We start from the raw sequence: 21,874 nt of genomic DNA, 5'->3' as shown, positions 1-21,874 counted from the left end.
TGTACAGCCGCCAGGGCAGGAGTGCATGGCTGGGTCTATGCAGCGATGCAGGTACCACAAACCGGTGGCCAGGGCCAGGACCGGGTGTACGCTGCGATGCAGGTGGCACGAGACGGCGGCCAGCGCAGGAGCACAGGGCCGGGTGTATGCTGCGATGCAGGTGGCACGAACCGGTGGCCAGGGCAGGAGCGCAGGGCCGGGTGTACGCTGCGATGCAGGTGGCACGAGACGGCGGCCAGCGCGGGAGCACAGGGCCGGGTGCAGGTTACACGAAACTTCAATTTCACCGAATCGGCCTGCCTACCCTTCAGCGGGTAGGTACCGGCGGATGACATTACTTGCCGCACATGCCACAATGTCCCAACATACTGAAACTCGGAGCCACGTGCTTCCTGTAAAAAATCCTATGACGGTCCTGGAAAGCTCCTGTTTGTAAAGCCTTACATAAGCTATAATCAAGTGCATTATTGTAATAGCAAAGTTTTTATCAACTGTTTTCTAAAAATATTAGAAATTGAGGGTAGAAAAATATATTTTTATTATTTTTTCCTGTATAAAATTAACATATGCTTTACTTAAAGCGGTCATTAATGTAAGTATCTAGCTCAAGCGCCACTAGTAGGACCGGAATATGTGATCAATCATCACCACGACTATTGAATCGGACCCTACTGCGTGGGATAAAAACCCCAAGCGCCGGAGCATTATGACCAGTGGCTGAGCTTTTAAAAGCAGTAAATAATAGCATTTTACTCACGGCTTATCAACTCAAACCTCCGTTGCGAAATCCTCAGCAATGGCTGCGTGCGCAGCAGCCGGCAGGTCCCGCTCCCCGACGCCACGTGTCGCGGTGGCCGCGCCCCGCGCCGCCTGGTCCGCATCACGCTGCTCCCGGCAGCGAGGACTCCGCAAATTCAATATTATATTTTTCCCCGTTCGGAGCGAAGCCGACGAGAACCGTGGCTACATTGAGCCATTTTGCCGAAGTGTTCACTTCAAAAATCAAAAACCAACTGAGGCGCGCGGGCGACTCACTCTATTTATATAGGCACCCGCACCTTGCAAACTAAAGGTGGAGAGAAAAATGGACTTTATTTAACTGTCACTGTGACCCTTATGATGCCGAACACGGAGAAAGTCGAAACGCCATATCTCACAATGTTTAACTAGGTTTCAGATAGGCTCAGACTACATAATAGACATTTTTATCAATAACTTAAAATAGGTTTGGTTAGTGGCTGCTAACTTATGCAAAGCGGGTCAGGTTTCGCCATTCTTCTTTCATTAAAAATGTTTTTATACTATATAGGTACTTGCTATAGCATAAAATAAAAACAAATAATTAATTAAGACTAAAATCAACATTATAAATTCTATAGTAGGTACTTACTGAGTGTACATAGTTAATCGATCTTTAGGTACCAATCAGTTTGCGTAGCATCAATTAAGGATTTTGAATTTTAACCTAGATTATACATAGATAGATTTACCTAAACATAGTTACGTCTTCTAGGTACTTTACTTAGATAACTAGTTATTAACTATGCCTGTGACGGTCTAACAAAAATCAAGATGTAGCTTCCTATCTGTTATTGTGGAACCTGCGTCATCATGACATCACGGCCTAAAAAACGCAAAATAGCGTTTCTAACTCGTAACAGTAAAACCGAATGCCTTCACATCACCATATTAGCCAACGGAAGAATTAAAACCAGTTTATTGTGCCCTCCAATGCCTAATAGATTCCGATTAGTATTCGGATCTGAAGATAGTGGTTTATGGATATGTGGGCGACGCCTGCCCACTTGGTAGTCCAAGTAAGATCAGGGCATGCCCATAAATGGTGGACCAAGGAAGTATAGTATTAACTTGTGATAATTTACGCAACACTTGTTAGTGCACCTACCGGCAGGTAACTAGGTATAAGTAAGTTTGTAAACTTCATATCTACAGCTAAAAGTAAGTACCTATATATGGGCTGGTACAATTGCTGATTAACGTTTCTTGGTTTAAGTTAGGTAAAGAACATCGTCTAAGTCTATTCTGAACCGTAGCTAAGTTCTAGGTCCGGCAAGATATGAACCTAGGCAAGGACTTTCCTAAATACTTAGGTACTTATTAATTATTAAATAAATAGGTAACTAGGTACTTAAGTAGTTACTTAAGTATAGGTCTAAAGAATACTTTGTTACCTAAAGCTATGACAAGGTAGATGAGACCGTAGGTCTACAGCCTAGACTTTACCTTTAATCATTTCAAGTGGTGCTTTTCTGGACGCTTCCGTGCTTCGGACGGCACGTTAAACCGTGGGTCCCGGTTGCTGCTTCGGTAGCAGTCGTTAAGCCTAGTCAGAGGCCTTCGGGCGGCTTGAAAACATCTGACAGTCGGGTTGCCCACTTACCCGACAACTCTCTCAGCACAAGCTTGCTTGTGTTGGGGTCCACCAACCCGCACTTGGCCAGCGTGGTGGACTAGGCCTAAACCCTTCCTTCATTGGAAGGAGACCCGTGCCCCAGCAGTGGGGACGTAATAATGGGTCGTGATGATCTGTTTGGGAGCGGGAGAGTAGGTATGAAAATCGTTATTAAAAATATAAGTACGGCAAACTACATAGGTACCTGACTACCCACAGTTTAAGTACTAACTTACCTACCTACCTAAATGTACATAAATAAGTTAGTTCGCATATAGGTAAGGTATACTGTACATTGTTTGAGCTAGCAGGAACTATGTAAACACAATTTAATTGACCACTACCGGCTACAGTTAGTGGTGAGCTAAGAATGATGTCAGACGCTTCGACACATTTATAAAATGCTGCTGAAATACCTCAGCAACAGCAACAGTTGGAAACAATGTTGTGTGTGAATGAATAACGGCTAACTATTTTATTTTTACACTGTAACTAGTTAATAGTTATCTACCATTAAGCTATTTATGTATCTACAGTACATTACAGTATTCCTAGCTAGATATAAATATACCTAATAAATAGGTAAATGTGATCAGTTAGGTAGATACCTATGTGTTTTAAATGGCTTTCATCACGCCAATAGCAACTTGCCCACTGACGGACACTAACTGCATTTGACGTCCTCCACACTTTTAGAAAAAAATCACAACGTCGAATGCAGTCCTCACTCTTTTTCTAATTATTTCAACAACGGTCAATGCAGTCCTGTTTTACCTAGAGTTTGTATGAAGACCATCTTGTTGTGCTTTATTTGGCAGGATTTCAAAGTTATATGTGCACCCAGAGTACCTTTTTTTCACACAGCAATAAGTTTTCATACAGAAAAAAGTGTGCACTCACACGCACACAACGGTCATCGACGTCGTGTTTCCTTTACTGCGTCTAGGCAGTGTGCCGGCATGTGCACCAGGAAACCATCACTCAACTCCCATACAAAAATGTTGTGCGTTTTTATGAGTTTCACCGTTAATCTAGTGTCCATCAATGTGTTAAGAGTGTGAATAAATGTGTTTATGAAGGCCGTCGAATGAAATGGCAGAATATACTACGTCAGTCTACCTAAAAATGCTGAAATAACTTCCTTTTGAGAGAGAAGCCAAAAGCAGAAGACGCAGCTACCCATAAAGAACTAGAAAAGATACGTCAGCCACTTAGCTTACTTCTTTTCTAAGGTCTACCAGGACTAGAAGAGCATGGAAACTATGTACAAAATGCCCGTGCACCGTTAAAGGTACACGTAAGTACCTAGCTAGAAATTTCCCGTCACACTGGGTGGTCAGGAGCTTACGTTGCTCATTTACCATGACGAAGATGTCGACCGGAATTCGTCATTTTATCACGCATATTAAGTTACGTACGAGACATTGCATCGTCAAAATTTTACATTCATAGTTACGAGCGAGGAGGCAGAGATTTTCAATAATGATATTGAAAATCTCTGCCTCCTTGAGTACTTGAATTACTAGACGATAGATGTACTTACTTAACAACCTCTTTTTAAGTTTTATTCAAATTAAATTTTGTTCAAACAGACATCGTAAAGCCGGCGCTGTTAATTACCTTCGGCCATAGACTAATTAGTGTATTAGTCTATGCTTCGGCGGACCAAGGGGCGTCTAGGCCACAGAAAATCATCATCATCATCAGCCAATAATCATCCACTGCTGGACATAGGCCTCTCCCAAGGAGCGCCACAACCGCTATGACCAGCCCACTGCCACTTCAGCTTGCATATTTTGACAGCTACATATGTCGGTAACCTTAGTCCTCTGAGCCACAGAACAGAATGCTGGTATCTAGGTATACAGAACCAGTCGATCAGCTCGACTGCCTGCGTTCTGGTCCAGTAGGCCAGTATCTATATTAGACGCAGCGGTGCAATGAATAAACCTTCGACCTTCGCTAATGAAATGGGAAACTGTTACTCGTAATGCCTATCGGATCAGTATAGTTACTTAAAAATAAATGTTATGTTAGATGCTTATGCTTATAACTTACTAAGTAGTTAGATAATACACTCACGGGCAATGAAAACGTTCCTGTGAGAAAATCACCAAATTACTCCTAAGCGGAAAATATTACCAACTAAAAACGTTAACATTTTGTTCAAATTTCCTATAAAATTATTTATAAAATTGAGGCCATTTAGTTTCGGAATTATGTACTTAAGTGGAACGGTTTCTTTTCTCGTGAGTGTAATAGGTAAGTATACAATAAAATTCCCTCTCCGCAAATACCATTCAGCACATCCTGCAGCGTGCGTGTGAGTTTGCTACGCTTTCGTCAGTCAGTAAAAAACCTAATATTTATCGACATAGAACTGATAGGTAGGTACGCTAAGAAGAAACCCCGCAGACTTTGGTGATTTAATCTCGTGAGACATATTAGACCCGTTCTATAAGCACCAGCTACGAGTAGACGCCGCTTTCAATAAAATATGTCACAGTTTTAAATCGGTTTGCGTTCCTTCCGAACATTCACCCCAAGTAAGTCTCTTCTGACGAAATTATTCTTATCTTTCTCGCTTGTAGCAACGCGCCACGATTTTTACACGACAACGGCTGCGGATTAAGGAGGGTTATGTGTTTGACCGGTATGGTATGTGTGTATATTGTATGTGATATTGATATAAGTAGTTACTTACTTAGGTATACAGTACAAACATATTATTATGTACAACATCAGCTCCATAGAGTCAGATTATTGTGAGAACGGAGAAGATTGCATCATCTAATGGACAACTAACTTTATGAGACTGCTATCAAAGTTTTATGAGACATGCAATGCGAATGCGAGGGCCCATACAGGGTGACGTGCCGCGCCAATTTTGGGTTTTCAATGCTCTTCACACAGCACACGCAGTGACACGCACACATGTAAGTTTGCACAGTGGGTCGATAAACTTTTACTCGCCAACTTTATTGACAATTATGTTCAAGTACATTTTGGGTGATTTTAGGGTAAGTAAGTATAATTCTTACTTACACTGGTAGGCACCAGGAAAGAGTAGAAATTAATAGGGGTGCCACTTTACTCTATACTCGGAACCCGATTAGCTTTCTCAAACAAATGTGGTATTTACTTGTAGAAAGGTAACTACAAGTATTAAAGTGTAGATAATAAGTTTCGGGCATTCTCCAGCCAACTGAACCCCGACGACAAAGCAAAGTAAATACATAGTGTCGCAAAAGGGCTATACTAAGCCAAAAGGGGATGACTCAAGGGGTCATTCTGAACAACTTTTGTTCTACGAGATTTGCAAATTCGCGAAAAAAAATATTCGTTTTCCATGGTAAAAAGTCACATGTCCAACAAAGTTAATTTCCAAAACTCGTAGAGCAAAAGTTCAGAATGACCCCCTGTCTTACTCCTTTTTACCGGACTGCCGAAAGAGGAGGGTAATGTTTTTTGATTGTATGTATGTATGTTTGTCTGTTTCTTTGTTCCCTCCTGTAGCCTAAACGGCTTGATAGATTTTGATGTATGAGGTATTGTTAGAAGCGTATTGATGGCGCTATGGTTATAGGCTATGTGACGTTCCATTAAAATGAACATAGCGCCCTCTAGAGGACATAACGTGATGATCGAAAAAATAATAATTCAACTTTGCCGTGTAAGGTATCAAATGAAAGGGCTTGATTTTCACATTATAAAAATATGCATATTGAAGGTATTTAAATAACAACACCAAAATTATTGAAATAAAAAATGATCATGAACTACTGACGTAAAATTTCATAAAATAAAAACAACTAAAAAGTTACAAATAAAAAAATACAATTATAAACAAACGAAAAACCCGACTGTACGCTAAAAATATGAAAACAAGTCCCAATGTTAATGGAAAGTATCGCAGGCGGGGACCAACTTGACCGCCACTCAAGGCCGTTTTCTAAGTAACATTCAGCTTAATGGTGAACCCTCTGCTGGTCCCCGCCTACGATACTTTCCATTAACATTGGGACTTGTTTTCATATTTTTAGCGTGCAGTCGGGTTTTTTGTTTGTTTATAATTTGTTTAGTACTATATACCACTTTTTCAATACCTGTTAGTAAAATGTACATTTTTTGGTAGCAGCATAATATTTTTACTTAATTTTAGGGTTTCGAACGTCAAAAGAAAAAAAGCAACCGTTATAGGATCTCTTTGTTGTCCGTCTGTCACCGCCTTTTTTCTCAGAAACGGGTAAAGATATCAAGCTGATATTTCGCATAGATGGGGAGTAACCCAATAAAAATATTATGGTACTCCCTGTCCCACACAAGTAAATTGGGGCTTATATTTTTTCCAGTTATTTTGATGTGTATCCTTTTTTTTCTTTGATGTTTTGTATAAGTATGTGTTTGTTTTCTTTAAATCTGTATTTTTTTTGTTGTTGCTGTCTATGTGTCGAATAAATGTATCTTTATCTTCAAATCACGCCATCTATCGTTTGTTTTTTTTGTGGCTACTGTCTATAGAAGAAATTCCGTCATTGACAATTTTACGTTACGAATTTATTTTTATTTATTTTATTTTTATTTTTACATTTTCGTGGAGAACCAACAGCATTTTGTTAATAAATAATTATTACTTATGAACACATAACAACTTGATGCCATTAACAGAATGAACTTAGTAAATCCAGTAAACCTAACACATCCAGAGGAAAAATAAAATCTCTTTCTCCCTCTCTGAAAAACATACTTAATAGCCCGAACTCGATGCTTTTAGCTATTAACATCTTTGAAATAAAATTGAGCCACCACCGTGTTACTGCCCTCATCAGATCCTCACGAGACCATACCTCAACCAGCACCAAGAGACTGTATTTTTGATCCCTAACCTAATGTTCGTGCGTATTGTCATCACTTAGATCCATTCGCTATATTCCTGCTCCTCATCAGACCTTTACGAGACTGTAATGTCACGAGAATATTGCACACTATCTAATTTAATTTAATGTATTGAATATACTGGAAGAATTATGCTTCCTCAATTTCAAATCAAATTATGTTGGTGTCATAAAAGTTGAAAAAGTGCAATGACAACCAATGTGCAGTGATTTTGTATCTGTACACGATAAGATCGCGAGCTGTCAGTGCTGCCTAAACCGACGTGACCCTTCTTTGGAGGCCAGCGGCCAACTGAGTCAAACGTCACTTGTGTTTATGATTTTATAACACAGAAAACCGCCATAGATATTTGTATGAAGATTTGAGGGAAAAAAATTGCTCAAGTTTGGGATTAATTTACACAAAATAAGTGTGTGTTTATTAAAAAACAAGGTATTTAGCGCCTAGTCCAAGCCTTTAACTTTATAATATGATAAAAATCATATGAAATCTCTTGATGATTACGACACAGTTGTTACAATACGGGAGTGTCATTTACTGGTTTTTTGTCATGTTCTGAATTTAATTTACAGTTATCCATAAGCTTTTACTTAAATTCGAATGATTCAGCACCTAGCTAGACTCTTCGACTACCGGTGTGATTTTTTTCAAGGCTGTAGAGCATCATTTACTACATAATTCTATGACAATGCCAACCCTCGATTGCCTATTGCCGACCCTTAATAAAGAGCAACTTTACTGAGTTTATGGACGATGCATGTGAGGGGTTTAGACTGATTTTAAATGAAAATAGCTTGGTGTGCGGTGACATGTAGGTACTTAATTCTTATCATAAGAGGCCTTCTTCTTCCCAGGGTATTTGAACTATATGATGACAAATGCTAGAGTGCAACTAGGATCGACTACACAATGACAAATGACAACGGTGACGAAAGGATTGCCGCTGACTGCCCAGGGTGCTACGGACGTAAAAATGGTACCATTGTAACTTCTAGTTAACTTCTGGAGATCTATGATAAAGCCATCGTTATACGTACAAACTTTAGCGTGGCACTACCAGGCACAAGAACTTAATAAATAATTAACCACCACTCCTTCCACCCAAAGGTTATCTTGAACTAATCGCTTTAAGCGATAAGACTGCCATTTTTGTACTGTGTGTTAGTATTGTAATTTATTTTCTGTATTTGTACAAATAAATAAAATTCTATCTAACTATTCTATCTATATAAAAAATTAAAAGCTATTTAGGTAGCTAAATAAGTCAGTTCACAACAAACACTTATATAGTTTATATAGTAAACACACTATACTTACCTCCACAAAAGAGAGATTTATGATTGTTGGGTTTGTGACTTTTCAGATATAAACAGGTCGTCGTTTGACGTTTGAGTGTAAACATGCCAAATAAATAAATAAAATTTTAAATTATAATTACAAATAAGATAATAATATAAATACTACATTCCGAAGTGCTTGCAATACAAATTTCCACGATCTACGAGTTTTAAGTGTTCCTAGTCGGCCAACGTACATAATACATAATAACTAACTCCAGGACTTCTTCTCCAAAATACACTTCTCGGACGTGTCGGAACCTGGCCGGAACCGGCCTAAGAGCCGCGGAGGCAGTGGTCCGAGCAACACGCGCGACGGTCCGGCCGGTCTGAGTGGGCACCGTCATCATCGGCAGACACCGCCTCGCGGGGTCCGTCGCAGTTGCCTCCCTGAGAAACCGAGAGGGAGGCACGGGGCCTGGACCCCGCCACAGCGGCCACAGCGGGCCCGCCATAGCCTACCCCGGCTCCTCGTCCCATGGGCCGGAGCTACGTGCGCTCGCTCGACAGAAACAATCTGGTTTTTAGGTGCCGAGTGCTTATACTTAATCTAAGAGACGAACATTGTGCAGTGATAGTAACTGTAAAGGTCTTTCTATTATTTTAATTATTTTTTTATAATGATATATATATTTACATTTTTAGTACCTATGTAGTAGATTAATTTAATTTTTATCATATTTATAGCATTTTAAAGAACGGCGTATGTCTCAAACAGACTGCCCGCCCTCCACCAGTAATGTTGCGCCGTCCCAGGAACTTGTGAGGTGTCCGGACTGCTCCCAGCCACGTTTTTTCAAGGGACAGAGAGGCCTGAAGATTCATCATGGAAAACAACACCGCCAACCATCGTCCACGCAGCCACCGCCGCCGCCCGCCCATGTCTCCACAGACCACAACCACAGTCGGCCTGCTGGTGGCGGGCTGTGGAAGCAATTAGCGGAGCTAAAGTCCACCTGCCCGGTGGTGGCACGGATACCCCGCGGCGCGCGGAATACGGTGGCCGCCTCTCTGTCCAAATGCATTCGACAAACAATAGAAACCAATGACGTGAGCAGCTGGGAGCAATTTTTTACTTTTTCTTACCGGACCCTCCACGTGACCCGGGACGGGAAGTCGAGCGGCTCCCTAACACAAAAAATAAAAAATAACTGCACGCACCCCACAGAAACCGACAACCCACATCCACCATCAAACAGACTCCCCCACCGAAACACCGCACAACTCGTAGAACGCAAGATAAATGCGGGGGACATCAAGGGAGCCGCCCAACTTCTTTTTTCGTCCGACGCGGCTGCACCCGACACAGCAGAGACTCTGTCCGCCCTGGAGTCAAAACACCCGCTTTCATCACCATCCTCGCAGCTTCCACCACCGCCCGACCCCACCGAGCGCACCCCGAAAGCCACGGTTGAAGACGTGCAGGCTGCAGTCGCGTCCTTCCGGGGCGGCTCGGCCGGTGGCCTCGACGGACTCTCGCCCCAACATTATAAAGATCTCATCTTTGGCACAACGGGAGACACTGGCCGAGTCGTGCTGGAGAGCGTGACACAGCTAGTGAACCTCATGCTGTCGGGAAAGGTTTGCACTGAGATAACTGATGTTTTATACGGTGCAAACCTATGTGCTCTAAAAAAAAAGGACGGTGGGATAAGACCTATCGCTGTGGGAAACGCAATCCGCCGCGTGGTATCCAAAATATGCTGCAAACACATCGCGCCAATACTGTCGGATAAGTTCCAGCCCACCCAGTTAGGTTTCGGCAGTAAAGGAGGGTGCGAGGCGGCGGTCCACGCGGCGCGCGCGTTCCTCACAAGCGGCGCGGGCGAGGTGCTGCTGAAAGTGGATGTAAGGAACGCCTTCAACTCGGTTGAGAGGGAAGCTCTGCTGACTCAGATCAAGGAGGTGGTTCCTGAAATATACCACTACATGTGGCAATGTTACGGGGAAAAAACAAAATTAGTATACAGGAACCACCTCCTTTACTCTGCGGCTGGGTGTCAGCAGGGAGACCCACTCGGTCCAGCGATATTCAGTCTGGCTATTCACCCGGTGATAACCAAAATTAAATCTAAATTTAACGTGTGGTATCTCGATGATGGATCCATAGGAGATGAAGCAAGCACCGCTCTTCAAGACCTTGACTCCATGATCAAAGAATTCCAAAACATCGGACTAGAATTAAATTTCTCTAAATGCGAACTTTTTATCAACCCCAACCTACCGACAGACAAACAAACAGACATCCATAGTAAATTTAACTCTCTGGCACCCGGTATCAAAATCTTAAATAAAAGCTCGCTTCGTCTCCTCGGATCCCCAGTTCTTGACGAATCGATTCCCAAATATATTGACGATGAAATCACAAAATTCCAGGAATCATCGCATCGGCTGGTACAAATTAATCCGCAAATCGCCCTGGTAATCATCAGATACTGTCTTTTCGTTCCAAAATTTACCTATGTACTGCGATGTTCACCTATTTGGAGACACCAAAATTTACTTAATAATTTGGATGCGATGATCAGAAATATACTAACCGAAATTCTAAATTGCCAACTGGATAACCGCAGCTGGGCCCAGGCATCGCTGCCGATACGGTTCGGTGGCCTGGGCATCCGCTCGGCGTCCAGTGTGGCCCTCCCGGCGTTCCTGTCCTCGGCACACAGCACGGCTGGCCTCTACGGAAAGATAATATACCCATCGCTTGGCGATGCAGAGGTCACCTACTTGGCCGAGGCCAGGAGCGCCTGGTCAGATATCGCTGGCCCACAACAAGATGTCCCTCGACTACCGGAATCCCAGAGGCTGTGGGACGAGCCGATCTGCAGGCAGGTTCAGGAAAATCTCTTAGAAACTGCCACCAGTCCTGCAGACCGCGCCCGCCTCATGGCTTCTGCCGAACCGGAGTCGGGACATTGGTTGAGGGCCCTTCCATCTGCGAGTGTGGGCACACTGCTGGACCGCAACACCTTTAACCTTTCTGTCTGTCTGAGACTAGGCTGTAAGACCAACGAGCCACATCGCTGCCGTTGCGGGGACCCCGTCGACCAGCTAGGCCACCACGGCCTCTCCTGTCAGCGGAGTGCCGGCCGATTATCCCGCCACGCGGCCCTTAACGACGTCATACGTCGGGCCTTTGCGAGCGCCGGAATCCCCGCCATTCTGGAGCCAACCGGCCTGGCGAGAGACGACGGGAAGAGGCCCGACGGTATGACCGTAATGCCCTGGAAGTACGGGAAATGCCTAGTGTGGGACGCCACCTGCACCGACACAGTGGCCCCCTCCCACATCCAGGGTAGTGCCGCGGCGGCGGGCACGGCGGCGGCTGCTGCAGAAAACCTCAAACGGCGCAAATACAACGGTCTGTCTGACAGCTACATATTTGTGCCGTTTGGGGTTGAGACCCTGGGGCCGTGGGGACCCGAAGCGCGACGATTAGTAAAAGAACTTTCGTCGCGCCTGGTCGAGGTATCAAGGGACCAGAGGGCTGGCAGCTATCTCAGCCAGCGCATCAGCCTGGCTATACAGAGAGGGAACGCTGCCAGCCTCCTCGGAACCATCCCGGGCGACGGCAGCGAACTAAAAGAAATATTCTACCTTTCATAAACTCCTGTTTATTAAGGGTAGAATATTTCCAGGCCAGTTATAAGTATTTTATATTATTATCATTTTTATTTGTAAAATATATAGATAGTTTAGTTAAATAATAAGTACTTAATATTTTATTTTAATAGACTAATAGAAGAGAAGTCTATTTGTGGGCTGATAATGACTTCTAGTTCCATTCTGGTGTAGTAACTCGACCAGTTTAAGTACAGTATACCTAGCCAATATATTGAGTTAGGTACTATGATCATCAAATAAAACTTGGTACCTACTTAAGTACTTATCTAAATAAATTATTAAATTTTCCTCAACAATTTATTACTATACTTCCACGTGCCACATTCTTACAAGCTCACATGCCGGCAAACCTTTCTTGGTTTCCGTATGATATACTTAGGTACTTATTCCTTCACCAATAAGATTAATTTTTACAATAATTTACGTGGATATGTCAGCATTTCAGTATTTTTCGAACGAGGGTATTTCTCATACCGTTGCCTGCTTACTAGATAGGTTGCCGTTTTCAGTCAAGCTCTAACAACGCTTGGTTGGATTGCAATGTCAACTTGTAAATCCAACTGAACTAGAATTCCAATTCAATTCACGATTGCACCTTTAAACTAGATTTATAGCTGTGAATGAGTTAAATACCTTTCTAATTCAAGACAGATAGGATAGGTCACGACTAACTTTCTAGCCGTTTGTTTACACTGGAAGCCTAGATACGCTGAAGGTAGGTAAGGTAGTGTGGGTACCAGCAAATACCACCTAAGAATTAATTATACCTACTTAACTACACTATAAGAGCACTTAACTGACTTAACTCATGAATTACAAGTACAACATTGTTCAAAAGCTTATGCGTTAACCGAGCACGAATTCATGAAACTTGCAGGCGAAAGCTAAAAATAAGCTCTTGACGAATATTTCCTGTTACGAAAGCTTCCGTCTGCGATAGGTAGAGGGTTACTCTATCCTGACGCAAAACGACGAATGAGAGCTGTCGTGCGACACGTTTAATACAACGAGATAGAGTTGTGAGTCGGCAGCAGCGCTTCGAAACTTAACTATAACGTTTTTCGTCACATAGAGTGACCCCCCTGGATGCGTGGGGTGCGGGCTTTCCTTGGGGGAGGCATGTTTACATCATAGGAACTAGGAACGTGGGCTAACTAATGTAATCACGATGTTTTAGGGAGAGGGGAACTTTGAGAATGACTTAAGGATTCATTCATGGGTTGTTGTAAAATTGGCTCGTTTGCGGTGAATGGATAATGATATAAGTAGTAAAAGGTAAGACCGATATTACACCGTATGTGGGTACCTACTTACTATCTATGAAGTAGCAATAGGTATTATATAAGTACCTACCTAATGCTAAGTTTATGTTCATAAGTTCGATTAGATTAAGTTTTAGTTTAACGTGTAAGTACTTTAAAAAACCACGGGAAAATAATGTGTGGAAACGCCGGATGCTAAGAAAGCCCGAAAACAACAGCAGGAAAAAACAACGACCACAAAAACAATTATTTCTGTAACACATCTAAAGTTATAGCAAACCTACGCAGATATGACTGGATCAGTTTGATGCATATCTAACCAATGAGTCAGGCCAAGGTTTCTGTATCATGACGCTCAATTGTTCAAGACCATTTTCGGCATTTTGTCACTTGGGCCGATGGGCCGCGTCCAACCAAAATATTATGCTAATTTATAGTCAATTAAGTACCTAAGGCATCAAGGAGGACTAAGGGCGTCTGCATTGTTAAAATAAACCGTAAACCTTTCGAGAATGATGCCAATGCCAATCGAACAAGTCGATGAACTGCCATTGCTGCATATTATTAATTCTTTTCTTCCTGGTTAACTAGTGGAAATCCACTGGCATAGATTAAATAATGGTTTAATTATGGCCCGGGGTTTCGATCAAGCATGTTGTATGGGACCATTTAAGTAATACAAAGGCCTGGGTCATTAACAGCTAAATCATAGATTACCATCACCCGTCACGTGTTCTAAAATGAAACGATCTGATTGGTGGATGGTCTGTTGAAGCTGGATGGAACGTCACATTGTTGACTGGTTAGGTAACTTCGACAAGATTAGAGTTACGACGTCGACATACGTCACAAGGCCGTAAGGTGAACTCACGGGACTACGAAGGTCGACTCTTCAAAACGTAAGAGCTCTGAATCGGGGTTGCAAGGAGATCGAGGAGCGAGAATTTATGCGAACTTTTTGGGAGAAATTTTAATGTGGGCAGATGCACGATCAGTCGACCACTAATGGACAGATGGATATTTAATGGCAAATATTTGGAGGCATTATTATCTCCAAAATGCATGCGATACTTACATTCTTGTGCTTGGTTCCTTTTATTTTAAAGATAGTTAAAACCAAGAATTATGGCTTCAAATTTATAAGTACCTCAATTTCACGAAGATTCAATCAACGCTACAAAAGTTACTAAAGTGGCAAACTTTAATGGTGTGCTATCTGACGTTCACGCAAAGGGAATCGCGTGCAAAAGCCAGACGCAGATTGGAACAAAGTGCCCTGATCGCGTGATGACAAACACCATGTGCTGTCCAACCAAAATACGGGCATGATTAACTCGCTCCATTAGAATATGGCTTGGAAGTTGCTCACCAAAAAGACAAATGCGGACGAAATGACTCATCAATCGAATTACGACGTCCCGCCAACTCGAGGCGCCTTCGTCTCCGAGAAACGCCGTGGAATGAGCGAGAAGCACAGAGTGGGCCGCGCCGCCGACACTCTCCAGCGAGAGGCTATTTAAAACAGTGCGCAGGTCCGAACCTCCAAGTTTGTGGCGTGTAATGATCAGTGTTGCCCCGACAGCCGACCCAAACGCACGCACGCGCTAACTGTGTTTGTTTAGATACACGAGTTCCCCCCACGTGAAAATGGCTGACAGTGGTCTGAAGAGGAATATCCCCATCAAGCTGGGAGACTTCTCTGTGATCGACACGGAGTTCTCCAGCATCAGGGAGCGCTTCGACGCCGAGATGAGGAAGATGGAGGAGGAGATGAGCAAGTTCCGCTCCGACCTCATGAACCGCGAGAGCAACAACTTCTTCAAGAGCACCACCAGGTAGATATGCTGATAACATCCACTAACTATTAGTGATAAGGATTTTAGGCTGGACTAGAGGCTAGATGGTACAAGAATACAAAATCGATCTAAAAGCAATAAAAATTTGGTAGGCCGTTCCAACTGCTTACACAATAACCCGATCGCTGAATTAAAGAAGGTGGTACCTATCAGATGGTATTATTATTCGCGGCGGCGGTCGCCCGGTTGCCTTAAAGGGAATCTTGTATTAATGAGGGTCTCGGCCCACCGGCCTCGCGACGTACCTATAAACCAAGGGTATTATTCGGGACCATTCCGCGGAACGCCATCGTCTGCAGACGTCGAGATTCGAGACTCGACTCCATTTAAAGTGTGCAGCGATACGTAAGCCGGCGATGATGTCATAAATAGAAATAGCCGGCAGCCGACCTAGCGGGCGTTTTGTTGCTAAAACACGAATGCTCAATGTAAACATTGTAATGTAATCAGCAGATCTGTGTTTGTTTATAGCCACCGTTTGCTAAGTTAATCACCCAGCGCTAGCCTCAATCTAGACAAAGTAAAGTCAAACAGACAGCCGTACTGAAAAACTGAAAAAGAATAACTTTCAGACAAAAGAAATGTGTCCCCAGCGCATGTCAAGGTTAAGACACGCGATGAACGCAATGATAACGCGTAATTATTCAGAAGTTAAAGTAGCGGGCAAAAACGATATCCGACGTCATTGTAGTCGAGTTAACGACTTTTTTTATCGGAATAACTCCGTGTCTGGCGCCTGGAATGTAAGCGCATAGCTGTAATGCCCTGAAATAATGTTCACGTGCATTCATGACCCAATTGGAGCCGGTTTCAGTGGCGGATGACGTAAGGCTCGGACCTCATTCAGCAGCAAACTTTATGCGTAGGTTTGAAATGGGCCCAATAACTAGCTGTTGATATCGTGAATGGAGTAGGCGAGGACACTCTCGGCACATTAAAAACAAATATCACCAAAGCGACGTGTAAAGTACCTAATGAATGGCGTAATAAATATTTTTAGGACTGGCGTGTGGCGTGTGGGCAAACTCATTGGAATCTAAAGGCAGCCAGTCCGCCTACCATTGTTGGTTCAGTGTGGGCTGATGCTCAGTTTTTTAGTACGTAAAGTCAGCAAAAGAGCTACACATTGTGTCCACCCCAGCGCAAACTCAAAAATTTTATATTTTACTAACGGATGATACGTCACATGCAAAAAGCTTAATTTATGATGATTGCTCGTATGCATCGATAAAATATTACTTAAATATGATTCATCTACCTTCCAACATGATGCTGAGGATCAAACTGGTGGGGTGGCACACATATCTCTTTTGCTGGCTGTACAATCGATTAATCGCCCATGTATAATGATGTAGAGTTCAGTGGTAGGTGTTGTGCGAGTGTGTTGCCTAACAACAGCCCCGTATTTGTTATTGACGCCAAGTTGCAGACTCTGACGTCATAGTGCCGTTTACTGAAACCTACTGAAATGTTTGCTCACCGCAGAAAAGAGGTTCGGTATTCAGACGAAATCTAGATAAACGACACAATAGGTGGCGGTGACAAAAGAATATAAAAATGTTGTACGAGATACAATAGAATTAGAATAGTACCTGAATCATGAAATTTTTTGAATAGTTGTTTTTGTTTATCACAAGCGATGCACAATGTCGCGAAACTTTCGGAAAGCAAGCGTAGGTAGTAGTGACGTTTAGTATAGCTACGTAAAATTTTGCTATGTATCATCCCAGTCAACATGACTGTATACTATGCAGCAAAATTAAATAAGGTTGACTATTCACATTGACATTAGTTAAGTACTGACCGAATTCCCCGTGATGCTGAAGTGCCGGGTTCAATCCCGACTGGACCGGAAAATTTATTTGTGCCTCTGCTAACCACGATACGCCTACTTTACACCTATACTGCGTATACTGCAACACCCATGCCCTCACTAATAAAAAAACAAATGTGTGAATGCACCCTAACATGCTGAAATAAACTAACAACTAATATTGCTTCTTGCATGTCTTATAATCGTGAAACGGTTTCCTCCGGAGGGGTAACCAAGTCTTCTGAAAGGTAAATAGGAAAACATATTATTGTATGTTGAATGTACTTAAACATAATGTATTGTAGTAGGTAGTTTGGTTACTGTAATTTTGATAAGATTTTTTAAATCTATTTAATTTGAACGCTTTTTTTCTTATATTGAGAATATGTCAGCCTCATTTGATAAGATCAGTTATGATAACATATTTCTGTAATTAATTACACTTCTGCATTAATTTTATTTATGAACATAAACCTTAATTTATTTATTTAATTCAAATAAACCGTAGTTTAATATAAAAAAGCTTTTTCTAACAACTTTTCTTTAATTGCATGATGTGTAGTTAGCCTAGAATGCAGTGCCTAGCCGAGACCTAGTCCCAAGCAATCAAGTACGATAAGCATGCAAATTCTTCAGTAACTGCATGCAAACTAAACGAAACTGGGTTAACCCTTAATCAGTAATTTAGTCACATGTCTGATAAGGATTAACAAAAAGTTCAGTGTGTATTTAAATTGGTAAATAAACAACTGTACTTTTCGTTAATTCTCCTCCAGAACTTATAGGGAAACTACATTATACTGTTTAAAAAAATGTAGGTTCCCCTAATGTTTGGTTAGTTTAACTAACATGACATAATTAATAAACTCTCACTATAGTCAAGTCACCCTCTATTAAAGTAATCCAGAACCTTATAACTTTTTTTTTGCTTTAAGACAGCGTCAATCGAAGATTTTGCGGTGTGATATTTAAGTACCATTAATTATTTTTTTGTCATGCAAAGCTATAGCTTCATTCATAACGAATTTCCATACGTAACATTTCGTTGTTTTTTTGTGTGTATTTTAAGTTTGAGTACAATAAAATCACAGCGCATTAACAAGCTATTTTACATAGTATTAATTGTATAATCAACATACTGGCATAATGGTATGTGACACTACAATATTGTACATTACCTTATAGTAAATACCTACACAAGTATCGATCGATGTATAATTTATGTTCAATGTTCATTCAAGGCTATGTGCTATACTATATGTATAGTGCTAAGTGCTAGGTAGCGCTTGGGAAGTAATCGCAAAGGTACCAACACACTTTGTACCATATTATAGGTATTATGTACCTACAAAGTAACTAGCTAGTTACATATAACATCTATACAAGTATGCTTTATGTGCCAACATGTATCTACTTAGATCTAGGTAAACACTGTTTACTATACAGTGATGATCTCATACATGTCACACTTACTGTCCGAGCTTGCTGATTTGATACGAACTTATTCTCGCTGTTTATTTAATACTTAAGTACCTACCCACTTAATTAAGAATGATCATTCGCGTGCTATGAATGGCACATATTAATACAGTGTCCATATTCTCACTCAATCTAGTCACGCTACAGTAGGTAGGTACAAGTATAACAATACTCAGTATTAATTCTAAATGAATGACTCATATCAAACACATGGCTTTTTTTCGTAGAAATTTATGTTGCAATATATTTTTGTATGTAAGCTCAAGAACAACGCAGATATTTGACATCCATAAATACAGGATCTCTTAGGTACTAGGTAAAATGTAAAAATTATAGTATTTATTACTTAATTGGTAGGTAGATAGTAGTTATATCTGACAGTAGTTACAAGTACATCTGTAGAATAGTATTTTGCATTGCATACCGTATTGATTAGTATAGTATCTTATTACATATTTCATAAGTATTTCATTTTCCCATTACCACGAAACCACAGCTACAAAAACACATCTCACCTACACTTCTCTACACAAAAATTGCAATTCGATCAGCACCCCAAGCCCAACACACCAGTACCCTCATCATTTCTCTCACAAACCAACCCCACTAAACTTGTTTGATCAGCACCCCAACCAAAACATCAATCATCTTTCCCTCAAAACTTCTCATCGACACGCGGTCCATACACAGACAACTTCCACTAAACGTCTCCCATTCTCCCTTCCAGCTCCACCACCTCGTCCCAGCACAGCGACAGCCGGCAGCTGGCCGAGCCCGCCAACACGCACTGGGACAGCCTCAACTCGCCGCTCATCCAGGATGAGGGAGACGGCAAGTCCCTCAAGCTGAGGTTCGACGTCAGTCAGTACACGCCCGAAGAGATTGTCGTGAAGACCGTGGATAACAAACTGCTGGTGAGTGTTTGTGTTTTGTTTTGAAGGTTTGTCGTGGAATACGATATAGAGGAGATATATATAAGCTGAGCCTGAAGCATGGCATCTTGTTTTACGTAGATAAACTCGTCACATCAATCACAAAGCCGTGATTAACGCAGTTATAGTGACGTTTATCTAGATAAAGGTAAAGGTGCTATGCAGCGGGATGGGAGTGAATAGTAGATAGTCGAGCAGAATAGCAAATGAGACGCAGGTCTATTACATTTCCATGGGAAAATGAGTTATCTGATCGAAAACCAGCCCGTCTAGAAAACCTAGCTATGTGAACCCACCAACTCGCAGTGGTGAGAAAGGTTTCAAGCTTAGAAAGCCACTATGCAAAAAGGTTCCAAGTGGGCCAGGTGCAAGAACTATAACTAACACCCCCGCAATGAATAGAATGGCCTTAGCCCACCGTACACAGTACCTTGCTAGAATGGCGTGGGCAGTGCATGATTAAGTGGCTCTGGACACAACACTCATCACCTCGTCATTGTCATCTCAAATTCACGGTGACATTGATTTGAGAGTGGATCCAAAAATATACGTGTGTCAACAGCATTCACTCTTGATTGGCACTTGGCATTGTGGCAGCGATTTAGCAACTAAATGGCGCCGGTAGGTAGTACACTGACCTTACTCGCACTAAAAGTTTCCAAAATTACCTTCGAAAAACTGTATTTTAATACGTCGAGGGCATTTTGACAGTATCATATTTTCGTCGCGGCCTAATGAAGATAAATTATGCGTCAGATAATGAAGCGCGTTTATTTGTGTACGAACTAAAAGTCTGTCTCAACGCTTCGCGGCACCTTGCCAGAGTTACAAAACGCTGCATGCTACATTACCATGTGCCTATAAACATTACATTATGTATTTTATTTGGGTTGTTTAACTAAGCGGCGACAGTCGAATGCCCAGTGCATTCTGCATTATCACCATCCTAATAAATAATGCGTCGTGTCAACGCAATGATTTCAACGCAGTGAATGCCACATGAGCGCTGCTTTACCAACCATTTTACAACAATATCTGCTACTCCGTTGTTTCAACGCAGATCCCTGACGATCCCTCCACCTTATAGATATCTCTCCTCTCCTTGCGTTGCATCGCCGTCCGTCAGTTCCACGCATCGTGTGGCGATGTCGTTCAGATTTATATGTAGCTACTATGTAGAACGACGAGGGAGCGTCACGCCTTCGATAACGAACTCACACAACACTCCGTGTGGCCTAAGCTACCTACTATTATCTCCTACCCACTATTTAATTTTAACCCCACTCTTTTCACCTTCCAGGTGCACGCCAAGCACGAGGAGAAGTCGGACACCAAGTCGGTCTACCGGGAGTACAACCGCGAGTTCCTACTCCCCAAGGGCACCAACCCCGAGGCCATCAAGTCGTCCCTCTCCCGCGACGGAGTGCTCACAGTCGAGGCGCCGCTGCCGCAGCTCGCCATCACCGACAGACACATCCCCATCCAGAAGCACTGAGCTATTCCATATTATGTTAATGTCTAATTTATTTTTTAATTTTAGCCGCGTGTGCAGTAGGCAATAGCTGACGCGCAATATGTTTAGGAACGTTGCAAAATGACGCGGAGATTGTAGACAAAAGTGAATAAAAATCTGCGTCAAAATTCAACAAATTGCGAAACATGTTGAGCTTCAAATGTTGCCTAGTGGATACGCGGCTTTACTTTTACTGTATTACGTTAAGGAGCATCGGCGACATTCTCGGATATTTATTTTGAGTTAACAGAGATCTGTATTGTGTTGTTGAGTCGGGGCGTTGCGTCATTAGCCGGCGCTGTAGAGTCGATGTAAGCTTTCTCTGTGATTGTAGAGTTCATTCATTTCTCATGGTCTGAATCTCGGAGTTGTGAGGGCAGTGGTTTGTGTCGTCATGTATGAATTTCATTGTTAGGTAATTATAATAAAAATGATATTTTCTAATCTACAGACATTTTACACCAAATTTGGCCTACGATCTGTTTGCAGACAACCGAGCTTATGATATTACTGTGTTCTATGATAAGAATTATAAGATTTTACAGACCACAAAAGTATAAACGTTACAAGTGAATTATTTTTTACAAATGTTAAAGTCCATTAGCTTAACACCACCTTATTGTAAGCGCTTAACAAGCATTTTATAGGAACACGAATTAACAGCTTTTAACTTGAACACAGATTGATACATTTAGTACAAACAGTTGTTATTAATGTTTTAGATGTCAATAAATTATAAAATCCGA

General features: G+C 41.9%; 1 protein-coding gene across 2 annotated transcripts; it reads left to right on the top strand.

The window, feature by feature from the left end:
- The first annotated feature begins 15,017 nt into the window (after nt 1-15,017).
- On the top strand, nt 15,018-21,874 carry LOC105385246 (heat shock protein beta-1-like). Of its 2 annotated transcripts, XM_038111754.2 has the most exons (4): nt 15,018-15,370; nt 17,399-17,452; nt 19,411-19,597; nt 20,916-21,874. In XM_038111754.2, exons 1-4 carry the CDS (start codon nt 15,183-15,185, stop codon nt 21,108-21,110), a joined length of 624 nt encoding a protein of 207 aa, XP_037967682.1. In that variant the 5' UTR covers nt 15,018-15,182; the 3' UTR covers nt 21,111-21,874.

This window comes from Plutella xylostella, chromosome 13 (genome assembly GCF_932276165.1).
Source record: "Plutella xylostella chromosome 13, ilPluXylo3.1, whole genome shotgun sequence".
NCBI classification, from domain to species: Eukaryota; Metazoa; Arthropoda; class Insecta; order Lepidoptera; family Plutellidae; genus Plutella; species Plutella xylostella.
Note: the sequence above shows the minus strand (reverse complement) of the source record. Positions and strands in the feature narration are given on the sequence as shown.

Coding starts and splice junctions, on each gene's coding strand:
- LOC105385246 (XM_038111754.2), top strand. CDS start 15,183: ATGGCTGACAGTGGTCTGAAGAGGAATATCCCCATCAAGCTGGGAGAC. Junction 17,453..19,410: donor GTAACCAAGTCTTCTGAAAG/GTAAATAGGAAA, acceptor TCTCCCTTCCAG/CTCCACCACCTCGTCCCAGC. Junction 19,598..20,915: donor CCGTGGATAACAAACTGCTG/GTGAGTGTTTGT, acceptor TTCACCTTCCAG/GTGCACGCCAAGCACGAGGA.